The sequence below is a fragment of the Benincasa hispida genome, chromosome 1, assembly GCF_009727055.1.
Source record: "Benincasa hispida cultivar B227 chromosome 1, ASM972705v1, whole genome shotgun sequence".
NCBI classification, from domain to species: Eukaryota; Viridiplantae; Streptophyta; class Magnoliopsida; order Cucurbitales; family Cucurbitaceae; genus Benincasa; species Benincasa hispida.
The window spans coordinates 18,100,224-18,117,056 of record NC_052349.1 but is presented as its reverse complement, the minus strand read 5'-3'; the positions used below and the strand labels follow the sequence as shown (position 1 = coordinate 18,117,056).

At 35.5% G+C, this 16,833-nt stretch overlaps 1 protein-coding gene across 4 annotated transcripts; it reads left to right on the top strand.

The window, feature by feature from the left end:
* The first annotated feature begins 264 nt into the window (after positions 1-264).
* LOC120084192 (phosphopantetheine adenylyltransferase) lies at positions 265-11,426 on the top strand. 4 transcript variants are annotated; one of them, XM_039040106.1, is made up of 11 exons: positions 265-569; positions 648-695; positions 792-850; positions 950-992; positions 1,088-1,191; positions 9,707-9,846; positions 9,920-9,991; positions 10,383-10,442; positions 10,729-10,823; positions 10,933-11,002; positions 11,090-11,426. In XM_039040106.1, exons 6-11 carry the CDS (start codon positions 9,727-9,729, stop codon positions 11,204-11,206), a joined length of 534 nt encoding a protein of 177 aa, XP_038896034.1. In that variant the 5' UTR covers positions 265-569; positions 648-695; positions 792-850; positions 950-992; positions 1,088-1,191; positions 9,707-9,726; the 3' UTR covers positions 11,207-11,426. The 4 variants fall into 4 exon arrangements, with proteins under 4 accessions (XP_038896034.1, XP_038896027.1, XP_038896014.1 ...); XM_039040099.1 differs by lacking the exon at positions 1,088-1,191; XM_039040086.1 differs by lacking the exons at positions 792-850; positions 950-992; positions 1,088-1,191.
* The last annotated feature ends 5,407 nt before the right edge of the window (positions 11,427-16,833 follow it).

Here is a 16,833-nt window from a genome sequence, read left to right as displayed (position 1 = left end):
TGAAATAGATTTGTTACCCTCTGTATCCACTTAAATAAAAAAGTAATAAAAAAATAATAAAAATATGAAACTGTGGATTCCGTCCACGAGTTTGTTAGTTGACATAAAAATCGTGTACCAAGAACAATTTTACTATCTTATTTTTTCAATACTTTTTCCCAACATCTTACTTTTGTAATTTCTTTCTTATATACCATATTTTTGTTATTACTTTTTTTTTTTTTTTTTTTTTTTTTTTTTTTTTTTTTTAAATACACTATTCTTGAAAGCTCCTCTTCTCTACTCCATATCCTCTCTTCAATTTTGTTTCTGCGTGTTCAGCACAGCCGACCAGCTCCCACCTTCTGACCTTTCATCTCCGGCGAAACCCACAGACAAGGAGGGCGACGGAAATTTCTTGCCCGTCGACCACGGTGCAACATCTTCCCCTCTCGTTCTTCTCCAGAAACGAACACCAAGCGAGCGACAATTTCTGACCCACGCACAACAGCCGCGACGGATGCGACCACGCGGCTTGGACAAGTTTCAGCATCGTTTCAACAGCGTTCACAGTGTTTTCCCTCTGTTCGGTGAGTTTCGACACTTACCCATAGTTATTCGACCTTAGATTTAAGTTACTCTTTGCTTAATGGCTCCAAAAAATGTAGGTTTAAGCGAAATCGGACACCAACCAGCATGGATTATGGTCGTTTTGAGTAAGTTTCAGCGGGTTCTTTGACTCTAAATTAATTTTCGAACTAGCTTAAGGTCGTTTAGATTTGCCTCTAATGCTTGGAGGCTTGTTTTCGTAGATTTGGAGTAGTTTCGGATCAAATCGAACACTCTTCAGCAAGAATCTGAGGCTGTTTTGGTGAGTTTAGGTCGTAGAATTCCGTTTAAAGCCTTTCGAATTAAAGTCAGATGTTGTAATTTAGCTTTTAACTCTTGGGTATCGTTTTTTGTAATTTAGGCTTGATTCGAGGCGTCGAGATTGAAGTTTAAGGTCACTTTGGGTAAGTTCCATTGGGGGATCGTGCTATAAACTCCTTTCTAACACTTTTAAGTATCGTGGCTTAGTCTTTAACTTCAAGACAATCTTTTTGTGTAGCTTGGGATTAATATTGGACCTATTTAAATCCTTTTCCACCAATCGTTTCCCTTCTACGCGTTTTGGAGTCTCTTGAATAATTAGGAGCGCTTTAGAAAGTTTAGGTAAGTAGAATTCTAGTTGTTGGGTCTGTGTGCTTGTGTGCTAGCACGATGCATGTTTCTGTTTCCATTATGTATAATTGTGGCTTATGCCATCTTTATGTTGATGTATTCTGATATGATTACGCTGGCTTGAATGTTCTTGCATTGACTTGTATAACGTACAATATGTTTGATGCTATTATGTGTCTCTCTGAACATTATTGCTAAGATGTTTGTATATATACATATGTTTAAAGTTAAAAGTATCATGTCGTTTTGGCATAAGGCTTGGTTTAGACGTATGTTACAAGATCCATGCATTTTGGGTGAAATAGTGTTGAAAGGATGTTTGAGGACTATGTTCATAAAGGAAAGTTGGGATGTCACTATTTGATTTAGAAAAGCATTGGGACCTTGAGCACGGTTGAGGGTCGATGCATGTTCAAGGTCTTAGGTACGGCTGGGGTTGGACATTGAGTGTTATAGAGAAAGTCGAGGCCTTAAGTACGGTTAAGTGTTGACGAACAGTTCAAGGCCTTAGGTACGACTAAGGGTCGGACATCGAGTGCTGTTGGGAACATCGGGGCCTTAAGTATGGTTATGGGTCGACGAGATGTTTGAGCCTTAGGTATGGCTAAGGGCGAACATTGGGTGTTATTGGGGACATCGTGGCCTTGAGTACGGTCAAGGGACAATGTGCAGTTCAAGGTCTTAGGTACGACTAAGGGTTGAATGATGAGCACCGTAAAGAGTGATAGGATCCTACATACGCTCAGAGGTCAACATGTCTCGAGTAATTCGTTTAAGAAGTTTATGAGAGTTAAGTTGGAATGTTTAGTGTGTTTGAGGAGTTGGTTTAATAATATGTATGCCCTGTATAGATGATTTAATTCATGAATTTAGCTTGTTGCGATTGACATTACTATTGTTGTATATTTATTTGCAATATATGTATGCTGTTTGGGGGCCCTTCAGGTGTGGGTTACTTACCAGTACAAGTGTGTACTGACCCCCCACCAGATTCTGTAGGTATTGACGAGATTTGCGACCTTGGTGATAGTGAAGAGGGAGTCTGAGGAAGATTGTCCATTAAACTTATGTCATTGTTTGTTCCTTTCCATTATGGGTTTTTATTTCATTTTGAAATTTGGAATGCAAACATTGTTTTAAATAAAAGTGTTTTAGTTGCCTTGGAGTTGGAAAATTTGTAATAGGTTTTAGTTTATCTAATATGTTTGAATTTCACATTAGTTTGAGTTGTTTAGTCTCAATAAGTTTAGTTGGATCGGGATAAGTCGATATTTTGAATATTAGTTTTCTTGGAAACTTTGATAGTCATGTTGAGAGAAGTTTGTTATTTTGAATGTAGTTAGATGTCATTTCTTTGGATCAGGTGTTATAATAAAAATGTTGGTTTTGTTGTTGTAGCGGCAGTTATGTTGCCAAAATTTTTCTAAAGTAATAAGAGATGGTAACTTAGTTACAGGTTAGATTTTGGTGATGATCCTTAGTTTAGTATTGAAATTTGGGATCGTTACATTTGGCATCAGAGCGGACTTGTTCCTGTAGACTGACCTAGAACCTAGGTTGTTAGCTAAGTGGTTTAGTTGTTTAGAGTTAATGGTCTTCCTTAGTTTCCTTTCCATCACTAGGTACTCGAACTTTTATCTTGCGATTGCACTCGAATTGTTGATTTGATTGATTGTATGCCTGATAGTATGTACCTGTTTGTGCTTGTTGCGTGATAGTATGTATAAGGTTGATGGTTCAATCATTCGAGGGTTTAATTTCTACAGACTTTGATGTTCAATTTTAATACTTTGATGACCTAGCTGTAAATATGATAAAGACTAGGGATGACAACGGGGCCGGGGCGGGGATGCACTCCCATCCCTGTCCCCATGGGGATCTTTAATCCTCGTCCCCGCCCCATTCAATCCCCACTTTTTATTTTGTTATTTTATTATTTTTATTATTTAAAATTAACTAAATTTAGTATTTACATTGAAATTGTAAATTTCATATAAGAAATTAATATTATTGTTATATATATTTGTTTAAATTAATAAAAAATAATTTTATTATAATTAGAAAAATTAAAAAAAAAAAACTGAAACAATAATTGAAAAGCTACTGTTTTAGTTGTTTATATATAATTAAAAAAAATCGAGACGGGGGCGGGGTTCGGGGTCAGGGACAGGGCAGGAATCCCCTCCCCGTCCCCGACCGGGGACCCGATTTAAATCTCTGGTTTGACCCCTGTACCTAGTCAAGTTTATGAGAGTTAAGTTGGAATGTTTAGTGTGTCAAACACCCCTTAAAAGCTATCTTTTTGAAACATTGGTGCATAGACACCATGAGTTTCCCTCAACTTGTAGGATCTATAGTGTATCTCTCAGATATGGAATCATATTCAGAAAAATCTCTAGTTTTTGTAGAAAATTTAGCAAATTCTACATTTACTTTTGCACGATCCTCAAGGCTACTAAAATATCTCTTCAGATACTTCATTCTCTCTCTAGTTAGTTCCACATCTTGATGCGGAGCCACTCGATTAGGGTCTTGTGTAAACCATTCTTCACTATAGTATCTACATATAAGTTAAAAATAATGTTAAACTCAAAAAATATAAACTATAAGCTTAGAACAAGGATAAAAAGATGTTAACTAAATACCTTGGATTCAAAGTATGTGCTAAACAATGAAGTGGAGTACTATTTTTGTTTCAACGATCAATGAGAATGTTATACACCACATCATAGAAAGAAGAGAATTCACTTGGTCGCAACCCTTTGTGTTTATTTTTCGATGCCTTCACCTTCTCAATCATTATATCCCACATGTCATACACCAAATGTAAACAAGTCGTGTCTGTATCACAAGCTCTAATCATGTCGTATATAGGTGAAGGGAATGACAAAACATAATTAATTTTGTGCCACCATATGTCATCGAGCACCAACTCCTTTACATGCCTCGCCTTCACCACGTCATCTTCTCTATAACTTGCCATCACTTATGACCATAGCTTGTAAGCTGCCTTTAATATGCTTAAACCTCTTAAGCATAATGATAACATATGCAAAACGTGTTTCAGCTACTGAAAACAATTTAAGAGGCACAAATTCATTAAACATAGCGAGCCTCATGGAATGATTCATGATAAATTTTTTAATTTTTTCATACCATGACGTCCCAGCAATATAAAAAATCCAATTGCACTATCCATAAACAATTTGATTATTTTCAACATTCTTGGCAACACATGTTTTCAAGGAAGATTTAGCATATGAACTACGCATGTTGTCCATACAATCATCGTAAATTGTGTTTTGATAATTTTTCCTATACCTTTGCAATTGGGAGCATTATCTGTTATCACTTGAACAACATTCTCATAACCAACTTTATTAATCACTTCCTTCATCAGATTGCAATGTAGTACTTATCCTTGATCTCACCGGAACAATCTATTGACCTTAGAAACATTGGTTTGCCATTAGAAATGACCATGAAGTTAATCAATGATCTTCTTTGGGAGTCACTCCATCCATCGCTCACAATACTTGCTCCCTTTTTCCGCCTTTACCTTTAATAGGTATCAATAATCTTTCAATATTTGCCTTCTCTCTTTGGAGCAGACTAGTCCTCAGTATTATATCTGGGAGGCACATATCCCAACAACAAATTGTTTGCAGCATAAAAGACACCTATAAAATGTGGATTTCTTGCTAAATGAAACGATAAGCCCGCAGAATAAAATATTTGAGTAATAAGTACATCTAATTGGTCTCGTGATGTCTTGTTGAATGACTTTTCTAGTGCACTTTTATTGCCCTTTCTTTTCTTGTTATCTAAGTCAAAGCTACTCATGGGAGAAGGACCCACATTCACTCCGCCAATTGATATGATTAAAAGTGATCTCAGTGGCAAAAGAACATTTTTAGGAGCTTTCCTTTCCATTCGATTTTTTGCCCCATCCTCTAATTTTTGCATATCAGCTATATCTTTTTAGAGTGATGTTTGCTTTCTTTAATTCTTGATCTTGTTTATAATGATGAAGCAGGAATGATTGTGATACTGATGGTAAATGATGAAGATATTTAATCTATCTCTTGGTATGCAAAAGATGCTATACATTGGATTGATGATATGCATGCACACCTTACTAATGCATACAAGTCTTCATAAGCTAGACCTAAGTATAAATCTAGCCTAAGTGTCTTGGTAAGCCCAGGGTGGAACGCGAGGACTCTAGAGTATACTAACGCAGAGTTGGCCTTTGAATCTATTGCAAAGGTTTCCTTATTACTTGATAGGTGTTGGATATTTACACTAACTATTGGCGACATGCAAGAGGATATAGGAATTCAAAGAGGAAAAAGGGTTCGTGGATGAATGACTCAAGCATTAATGGTATGTGTTGATTTCCTAGTGGGAACTACAAATTTATGTGAACACAATGACAATGAATATGGAGATGGTGTGGATGTCTGCTAAAATCTAAGTGTATGTGTGATGCGTTGGGAATTTGTTCAAATTCATGTTCAACATCTCTCGATGCGGATGCCACACTTAATCCTATCTCTAGGGTGCATGTGTTAGTTACAAAGAACAGACAAAAGATATGAACAATTTTATCTCTAAAATTACTTCATGTCCTCGCTTGATGCATTCAACAATTAATTACTCTCTCGAGTGACTTAACTGCTTTTTCACTTCAATCAACTGATTAGGTAGATTCAAGCATAAACTTTATGCATTCATCAAGCCAAAAAGTTCACAAACACAAATAACTTAAAAAATAAACAAATGAAGATGTGGAGAAGGGTTGAAAATGAGATTGAATTAATGATATAAGTTTTGGTACAAACAATCTTAGTTCAATCAAGTGGAGTGGTTGATGAGAATGCAAAGCAGAGTTCAATCTCTTGTCCTCTTTGGCTTGTTTTTAATGCTTGTTGTGGCCAACTTGATGAAGGAGTTGAAGGAGATGTCTCTCTTAAGCTTCTTCCGGCAGCACCTCGCTATCAATGGTGGAAAATGGTGTTCGTCTCTCCTATTCCTTGCTTGCTGACGGTAGAGGTGAAGAATGACTAACTACTTTGTTAATTGTCCACTGTCTGATTTTTCTAACTTTTTCTCTTGTAGGTAGCTTCTCCTTATATAGACAATCACTTAGCCACTTAGTGACGTGATTGCGTTAAATTCCATACCATGAGATAGCTGCCTGCCACTCTGCTTTGATTAGGCATTGTCAGTCAGATGTCCATGCCTGCAAGTTGATGATTTGATGTGGATTGCACAAATCGAATGTATTTTCCATGTGTCGAGTAGTTTGAATGCATACCCCTTGCGTTGGCCTTGTCTGCAACGCTTAGTAGATTTTTTTGATTCCTGCATTAAAGTGGGTTAGTGAAGCAGTTTTTCACTTAAATGGTACTTTTGTATGAGTTTATCACATATATAGACTTTCGTGCGTTTTCCTTTAACAAGAGTACGTTTACAACACAAATAATCCTAATTATTCCAACTTTGAGAGAACAATAACTTGTATTTCTACAAGTTATCAAGTGATCTTTAAACACGACCCAACTCTTTGATCATTTATCTTCAACAAGTGAGCTCGAACTCTTGTATACGAGCTCTTCTTTGGGACATGGCAAAAGTTGCATTGCCATGAAAAATTTCCACTCCCATCACTTCACTTTTGAATCTTTGTCACATATTGTCATAGGGGTTTTGAGTTATCTTCAAGGGAGTTAGATTCCATGGAACTATTTGATGATTAGCAGTGGCTAGAATTTGTTGATGCCATCCTAACATTTAACAAAGAAATTGAAGATAGGTAGTGGCTAACATGAAAGATTTAATGAAGAAAAAGTAAAGTATGAACTTTGAGGATGGTTTAAACAGCAGTAGGTAGTAGCTAAAAACAAAGGTATGAACTTTGAGGATGGTTTAAAGTTTTAAACAGTAGTAGGCAAGAGCTAAAAAAAATGTATGAACTTTGAGGATGGGTAAATGCTAAACGCTAGTGGGTAAAAAAAAAAAAAACTTAGAAGTTGGATGTTTGATAATATTGCCGGCAAGTAAAACATAAAACTGGAAGGGAAGGCCGAAGCAAAAATAAAGCTAAAAAAATAGAACATACTTGATGTGCTGGTTGCTTTGGTGGCAACAAAAATAAAACAAAAACCAGCAGTGGAATGAATAGGTTGGAACATGGTGGAGGCGAGCACTCAACGATGAGGAGCGATGGTGAGCAAGCAGCGGCACGGTGGCAACGTTTGCTCCGCTGAGAAGAAGTGAGAAGGGCGAAGGGTGGTCGTTTCAGTTTTAGTGTTTGAGTCTTTTGACTCTGCTGGTTGCTTTCGTGAAGTGCACGACAAGGTGGGAGAAGTCAAAAAGTTTAATAAGTTTTTTAGGTTTTATGATTTCTTTATTGTTTTTTTAGAAAGAAAGTTAATGGCCTAATGGGCTTCAAGTTCGGGCCAGTTCAAATTAACTTTCATCTTTAATATTTTTCCAACGTGTCATTAAGTGTCTTCTGCGTGTCCTACACTACAGGTGTTCAAAATTCAAAAAAGAAAAAAAAGGCGTGTTCGGACGAATCCGTGTCTGACGCCGATACCACCTCTAATATGAAGTGTTTGTGCTTCTTAGTCAATAATGATCCTTTTGCAGGCCGACCTACGGAAACCTTTTTACGACTTCTTCCTCAAAATGATAAGGTTCAGCAGACTTCTTGCAACGTCGCAGGCGGCAAATTCATTTCAAGTTCTTTGGCGCGATCTACGTCAGGGTTTGGTTTAGGCACGTTGAGGGAGAGGGAGCAGGCAAAAAACATGCCTCCCATGACGACCTCCTTGCAATTTGTCTATGATGACTTGTAGAAATACAAGTTATTGTCTCTTAAAAGTTGGAACAATTAGGATTCTTAATGATAAAAGAAAATGCATGAAATTCTTCAAACACATCACTAACTCTTGCAAAATCATACTTCTTGTTAAAACTGCTTCACTAACACATCTTATTACAGAATTTCATGAAAATTCACTAAGTGTTGCAAGCCAAGCTAATGCAAGGGCATGCGTCCGAAGTTGTCCAACGCAGGAAAGATACATTAGCTCGCGCTTTTTCTATCAAATCACCACTTGCAAGTATGAGCATCTGACTGGCAGCGTCTGAAAAACATTTGAACTAGTAGGCGGTTGACCAGAGCATGGAAATTAATGCTGTCTTGTCACAACTTGTTCTGGTCAGCCATGGAAATTAATGCTGACTAGAACAAGTTGTGACAAGACAACCGCCTCCCGGCGCCGTTAGTCCACACGCCTACCACCACGCATGGAAAATACTCATCTCCGTCCATCGAAACGGACCTTCCCCTCCCTCTCTCTATATAATAACCACTCTTTCTAAAGCACAGAAACGACTTCGCTTTATTTATTTATTTTTTATTTTCATTTCTATTTATTTCTTCTTCTTCTTCTTCTTCTTCATATATATATCGTCCCCCATTTTTGCTTCGGCTTGATAGATGGTATGCTTCTCAACTTCTTGCAACCTTGTATCAAGACATCTACTTTATTTTCACAAAAATTAGAAAAAGAAAAGGAAGGATGTTGTGGCTGACTGTTGGAATGAGTTGAACTAAGCTTGGGATTTAGGGCCGAGAAGGAACCTTTTTGACAGAGAATTTGGCCAGTTCCATTGCCCTCCTGCAATTGTTGAATTCTTGGGTGGTGAACGGAATTAGGGACAGCCTTCAGTGGATGATTTGACTCCTCGGGCAAATTTTCTACTAAATCTACCTTCCTAAATCTGACAAGGGAGGCCTCGAAATGTAATTTCCCGATGGTTAACATTGTGTGGAGGCTAAAGATCTCCAAAAAGGTGAAGATGTTCCTGTCGTCCCTTGCTTATGGAAGTCTTAATACCAATGAGAAGCTTCAAAGGAAGTTTCCTAGGTGGTCTCTCTCCCCCTCCATGCAAGACGTCTTATGGGCCATTTATTTTTACGGTGCGAGTTTGCCGCAAAATGGTGGGAGTCCCCTTTTCAACACTTTTGGGCTAGCTACTTGTCTTTCTAAGAAGATTAATGATTGGTTTTTGGATGGTCCTCATGGTGGCATGTTTGGTGATAAAGGAAAAATCCTACGGAGATGAGTAACTCGTGCTCTCCTTTGTGGTGCCTTTGGAACAAAAGGAATAGCAAAATCTTTGAAGATAAGTTTAATTCTTTTGATTCTTTTTGGGCTTTGGTAAAACATGCAGCCTCTTGGTGGTGCACAAATTATACCAAACACTTTTGTAATTACAACCTTCTTATGATTATTAACAATCAATTGGAAGGCTCGTATTGTATAGTTTCTTTTGGGGAGGGGGTTTCCTCTTCCCCTTGCCCTTAGGCTGTGCCTTCTTTTTTGATGAATGTATTTGTTTGTTTCCTATATATATATAAAAGATAATAAGCCCTGTAGTTTAATAAATTGGCATGAACTGAATTAAGGTTCAATATGCGTTAATGTAGATTTCCAAGAGTTCCTAGAAATGGCTATCTCAGAGGATTCGATAATCAATTCCAAAATCTCTCCTCCAAATTCATATGGAACTGTGGTTCTTGGTGGTACTTTTGACCGATTACACGATGGTCACCGTCTTTTTCTCAAGGTATCTCTCCTCTTTATTTTGAATGTTCTTCTTATTTATCTGTTGAGGTATGGTAGTAAATGGTGGAATTCAGGCTGCAGCAGAGCTGGCAAGGGATCGGATTCTGATTGGAGTTTGTGATGGTCCTATGCTGAGTAAAAAAAAGGTCTTAACTTCATTTCTGTTCAATTTCTTGCAGTTTTATCTTTTTCCGTCTTCCTTAATCTACATTTGGAAGCATTGAACGACCTTCCACTCAGTTCTGGATAGCTGGTATTAATTTTAACAAATCTATTTAGTATGTGTTTTACAAACTTTTAATGCATTGCTAGTTAGTTTTACAACGTATTATGAGTCTGCTCACATGATCAACACGAAGTTCTTCCTGCAGAATGCTCTGATTGGTAATTTAAACTTAAAAAATTTTCCTCTGATAAAAAAATGAGACAATCTGCCACTTATTACAAGTGCTCTAGGTGGTCATTTTGCTTTAATCTTTATTTCTACAACCATGGGATTGAGATAGTCATCTAAATTGCTGTTTTACTTCACTGCAGTTCCCGGAACTCATACAACCTATTGAGGAAAGAATGCAAAATGTCGTAAATTATATCAAGGTACTTAATTTAGGAACCTATTTCTTTGTGTATAGGCACGAGGTAGGGTCTCATTCTGTACCTAGTAATGAAGAATTGGTAAAGGTTCCTCTTGTACTTCATTTTAGCAAGAAGATCATTCATTGCTGTTCTTCTGAATCTTTAGATGATGCCTTGAGGAAATAATGTCATTTATAAAATTATAGGCTTGTGAGAGTTTGTTTCAACTGTAACTCAGCTTGTGAATAAATATTATTTTCAATGTTGGTTGGATTTCTCAAGTAATGTTGTTCCACGATTTTTGCAGTCTGTGAAGCCTGCGCTGTTAATAAACGTTGAACCTATCGTGGATCCATATGGTCCATCCATTGTTGATGAAACATTGGAAGCAATTATTGTCAGGTTTTTCCATTACTGTTTTATTTTCTAATAAATCCTTAATATTCACTGTGAATATGATGATGTTCTTCATCCAAGCCAAACAAAACTCGCTGGGTTATTCCTTTTGCAGCAACGAGACATTACCAGGTGGAATGTCGGTCAACAAGAAGCGAGCCGAAAATGGCCTTTCGCAACTGAAGGTCCGAGTCTTTTTCGCATCATCCTTTGTATGAAGTACAAAAGATTCCACATTGAATTTGTGCGATTTTGGTGTTTTCTGTTTGCAGATTGAAGTTGTAGATTTAGTTACTGATGAGGCTGATGGAGAAAAACTGAGTTCATCAGCACTAAGAGAGCTTGAGGCAGAGAAAGCTGCCTCTGCCTTACAACAACAGACAGAGTAGAATCACAAGCCAAACATTGCACATGAAGTCAACATATAAGTAAACCCAGGTTGACTTTGTTCATAAGTCAAATCATTTGTAAGAAACCTTAACACATTATCAACATGTTGAGTAGAATAAACATTCTCGTAACTAAGGTAATAAATTACCATATTACTGTACTTGATTGGTACTATAAAAGCTGGGAAATTAGGATAATATTTCTCATTGTTTTTCTTTGTGATTTTGTCCATGATTCTTCATTTTCTGGTAACACCAACTTTGAGAGTGCGAGTTTTATGATCTACAATGGGTGGTTTAAAGAAAAGGTTAAAGAAAATTTAATTTTGTGTCTATTTATTTAAAAAATTTAGTAATGAACCATGAACTTTTGATTTTGCTCCTTAAAATGATCTATTAAACACAATCTTTAAATTTTAAGAGTTTATTAGGTACAAAATTTGATGATGTTTTAGATAATTTTTAAAGTTTTAGGGATATATTGAACATAAATTGAAAGAGTTTAGATAGTTATTACACTTTTAAAAGTTACAAAATATATACAAAGTTTCAAAACATGTAATTTAACCTAAAGATGGTAAATTATTTAAAATTAATAATTACATTAAATGATGATATTTTTAAAAATGTTTAATATGTATTTATCGAACATATTTGAGATATCATAGCAGTTAATTCTTAATATTGATGTTGAATTTCTAATTCATAGATACATCAAAGTATCGGTAGATATTTTAATGTTGATTAATTCAATTGCTGCAAAATACTTAAATCAAAAGATGCGAATTTTGATTTGTTTGGTACAAGTTTGATCATTCCAAAATGTATGTGTGAGTATAATATAATAGAATTAATTAACAAAAACTAATATTAATGCTTCTGCATCGAATTTCTTCTAGGTTCTTTGTCTCTCTATACTGCGAGGCTTCTCTCTTTGCCATCTTCAATATCTTTCTTTGGTCAGTATGATATCCTCTCTTAGTTGTCCCTATGAAGCTTCGTTTCTTATTATTATTATGTTCACAAATGAAACTTGACACATTTGTACTTAAAGAAGATATGCCGAAGATTTAAGCAATATATAGTTTAAACTTAAATCTGTTGTGAATTTGAGGAGCAGAACACAATGGGAACACAACTGGAACACGGATGGTAATAAAATATAAAATATAATATAATTATAAAATAAATAAAACATAATAAATAAATAATAAAATAAAATAAAATAACAAAAATAAAAAATGAGAAAATTCTCAAATTTCTCCACTTTCTCCAATTTGTATGGAATTTTCCCAATGTGTTTGTAATTTTAAGATTCACCACATGTCACTATCTATAGGCAAAATGACAAGTAGGATGTGGACTTATATGGACACCAAGCATGAATAATTACATGGCACATGGACAACATGAAGGGTGACACATGACTTTTGGGACATTAAGCAATGAATATCTATTTATTATCATAATATTCATAATACTATCGGTTAGATTCCCATATATATATGTAGCATGCTTTGTTAAAACCTTACTAGGAAAAACCCAATGGGAAAAGACCTAGTGAAAGAAAAATAGTACATAATTCATATAATATACTCCTAAAAGAATACAATATATTTACTCTCCCTCATGAAAACATCACTTAAGATCTCTGAGGCTGCATTCCAATATTTTGCACCAATTTTTTAAAAGTTGCGGTTGGTAATGCATTTATAAATAAGTCTGCCAGATTATCCTTCGAACAACTTTGTTGTACAGTGATGTCACAATTTTCTTTAAGATCATGAGTGTAGAAAAGCTTCGGTGAAATATGCTTTGTTCTATCTCCTTTAATATATCCTTATTTGATTTGGGCTATACAAGCTGTGTTATCTTTGTATAATATTGTTGGAAGATTTTTATTAGAAAACAAGCCATACGTTTCACGAATGTACTGAGTCATTGATCTTAGCCATACACATTCTCGACTAGCCTTGTGAATTGCAAGAATTTCAACATGATTTGAGGAAGTGGTCGTTATAGTCTATTTTACGGATCACCATGATATAGCAGTTCCTCTATATGTGAATAGATAATCTGTTTGAGATCTAGCTTTGTGCGGATCAGATAAATATCCAGAACCTGCATAATCAACTAGATCAAAATTTGATTTATTTGAATAAAACAAACCCATATTGATTGTTCCTTGAAGATAATAGAGTATACGCTTAATTCTATTCCAATGCCTATTTGTAGGAGAAGAATTATATCTAGCTAATAAATTTACTGAAAATGCAATATCTGATCTTGTATTATTAGTAAGATACATAAGTGCACCAATTGCACTAAGATATGATACTTCAGGATCAAGAAGCTCTTCATTATCTTTTCGAGGTCGAAATATATCTTTTTTTATATCCGATGAACGAACTTCTATTGGAATATTTAATGGATGTGCTTTGTTCATGTAAAATCTTTTAAAAAATTTTCCTATATAAATTGACTGATGAATGAATATTTCATCTGCTAAATGCTCAATTTGCAAACCAAGGCAAAATTTTATTTTTCCGAGATCTTTCATCTCAATTTTTTTTTTTAATATATTCTATTGCCTTTGAAAGCTCTTTAGGAGTTCAAATTATATTCAAGTCATCAACATATACAGTTGTAATAACATCCTGATTGTGATTTCTTTATAAAAACACAAAGACATATTTGATTGGTTTGATATCATTCTTTCAATAAATATCCACTCAGACGATTGTACCACATCCGTCCTGATTGTTTCAATCCATATAGTGATCTTTGTAATTTTACTGAATACTATTCCCGGGAATTTGATGTATATGTTTCAGGTACCTTAAATCATTTTGGGATTCTCATATAAATATCATTATCAAGAGATCCATATAAATATGTGACTACATCCATAAGATGCATATTCAGACTTTTGTACATAGTCAAGCCAATTAAATATCTTAATGTAATTGCATCCACCACTGGAGAATATGTCTCCTTATAATCAATACCAGGTCTTTGTGAAAAACTTTGTGCAATCAGTCTTGCTTTATATCTTGTGACCTCATTATTTTCATTTCTTTTCCTCACAAATACCCATTTGTATCCCACAGGTTTAACACCTTATGGTATTCAGATTACTGGTCCAAAAACCTGACGTTTTGAAAGTGAGTTTAATTCTGCCTCGATTGCTTCTTTCTGCTGAAGCCAATCTTTTCTATGTCAACATTCTTCAATAGATTTTGTTTCATGATCCTCATTTTTAGGTATAATATCAAGAGTAATATTATATGCAAAAATGTTGTCAATAATTACATTAGTATGATTCCATCTTTTTCTTGACATGACATAGTTTATTAAAATCTCATTATTATCTTTAGGTATTTCACCTTCCTCAATAGTCACGTCGAGGATTTCTTCATGGATATTTACATCCTCAACCAAGTCTTTTTCACTATTAATTATTCTTCGTTTTCGAGGATTTTTATCTTTGGAATCCACTAGTCTACCATGCTTCTGGCGTATTTTAGACTCATTAGTGACAACTTGTTGTGTTGAGATATCAATTTTTGATGGAACATTTGCAGCTGGTATATGTGACTTAGTTACTTTCTTTGCATCTATAAATGCATCTGGTAATTGATATCCCTATATTTTGCAAATGAATTATGTACGAGGATCTAAATGAAACAAGAACGATACATTTCATATAATTTATTTATCCAATTTTTTTAATTCCTCCCCTTAATATTGAAAAATTTATCTCAATAAAATGACAATTAACAAATCATGCAGTAAATACATCACCCGACAGGGGTTCAAGATATTTAATAATTGATAGAGAATCATATCCAACATATATTCCTAACCTCCTTTGAGGACTCATCTTAGTGCGTTGTGGTAGAGCAATTGGAACATATACTGCACATCCAAAAATTCTCAGATGGGAAATATTTGGCTTATGACCATAAGCTAATTGTAATGGCAAGTATTTATGATAAGTTACTGGCCTAATGCGTACACGTGACGCTGTGTGCAAAATAACATACCCCCATATAGATGAAGGAATCTTAACACTCATAAGTAATGGTCTTGCAATTAATTGCAAACGTTTTATAAATGATTATGCTAACCATTTTGTGTATAAAAATAAGCTACAGGAAGTTCAACACTTATCCCAATTGACATACAATAATTATCAAAAGCTTGGGATGTAAATTCACCAGCATTATCAAGGGGAATGATCTTAATTGTATAATTAGAAAATTGTGCTCTTAACTTAATTATTTGAGCAAGTAATCTTACGAATGTAAGATCTCGACTTGATAATAAGTACACATGTGACCATTTACTGGATGCATCTATTAATACCATTGTTGATTTTCTTTAGGAAACGGTTTTGTTTTATTTATTTATTATAGACGGATGGGGTTGTACATGAATTCATGTGTTAGACATGGCTTATGCGTTTGCACCCATGCGTCAGAATGAAGATGCGTTAGACTAATATGCAATGACCACACGTTCCTATCACAAATTTTCTTACGCTAGCGCCAAGTATAACGCAAACAAAAGTTTCTTGAGTAATCCAAGGTCGAACACAGGGACTTGTCACTCAATAATTCTTGTGAAGCAATGCGTTTGAGGCGATGAAAAGAAAAATAAAAAGAATTTTAATAGAAGTACAGACTATTCCTACTCCTTACTAAACAGATTGAGCAATAGAAGATTTGCAATGAGAATAAGTAGAGACACAACAACCATTAACGCATAGTAATGTTTATTATCTTAAATCGCCCGAGTAATCCCAGCTCATTGCACTAACGCGTCGCACACCTCTCGGTGGTCAGCCGCATGACTATATCTCTATAGTGCATGGTTGTGTCGAGCATAAGATTGTGCCTATCTCTAGAAATAATGCGAACCTTGCTTTGGTGCGTTCCATCTCTTATCTTCTCAGGCAGTTAGACGCGACTATTTAATTTATAGACAAGCAATGCAACATCCCATAGGCAGGCGTTGCTATAGCCTTTCACCAAGCAAAGAGGATTAACTCACTATACTCGCAAAACGCACACCTCTCGGTGGATTGCTTCATGCGTCCTATCTCTAGGCTACCCGATTAAGCATGCGATTGTCTTTGATAAATAAATGCTAAAGATAAACTATGATAGAAATGAAGATGATGAAGACGACGACAATAAAAGAGTTAAGATTTGCATTGAGCACAAAATATCTTAATAACTTAAGCTAAAATGTAATACAACACATAAATTAGAAGAGAAAGGAAGGACTCTGCGTCAAGGCTGCCGGTGGTGTCATGGTTGAATGGTGGAGATGTCTCTCTCAAGCTCTATCTCCGGCGAATGCTCTGATCGTCACTCGGTCTGGGTTGTGGTGATGAAGAATTCTCACTGAAAATATCTTTCAGGCTCTCATCTGTGATCACAAACTTCTGCCTTGAGGCAGAAATTCGGATGTCTTAAAATGAAGGTCCCAAGGGCTATTTACAGAGTTTGGACGCCGGCAACTATAATGATGACAGTATGGCTCACTGCTACTTATGTCGCAGTATGGGCATTGTCACATCGCCTTATCTTGTTGATACTCCCAAGGTATGCGTCCGAGCT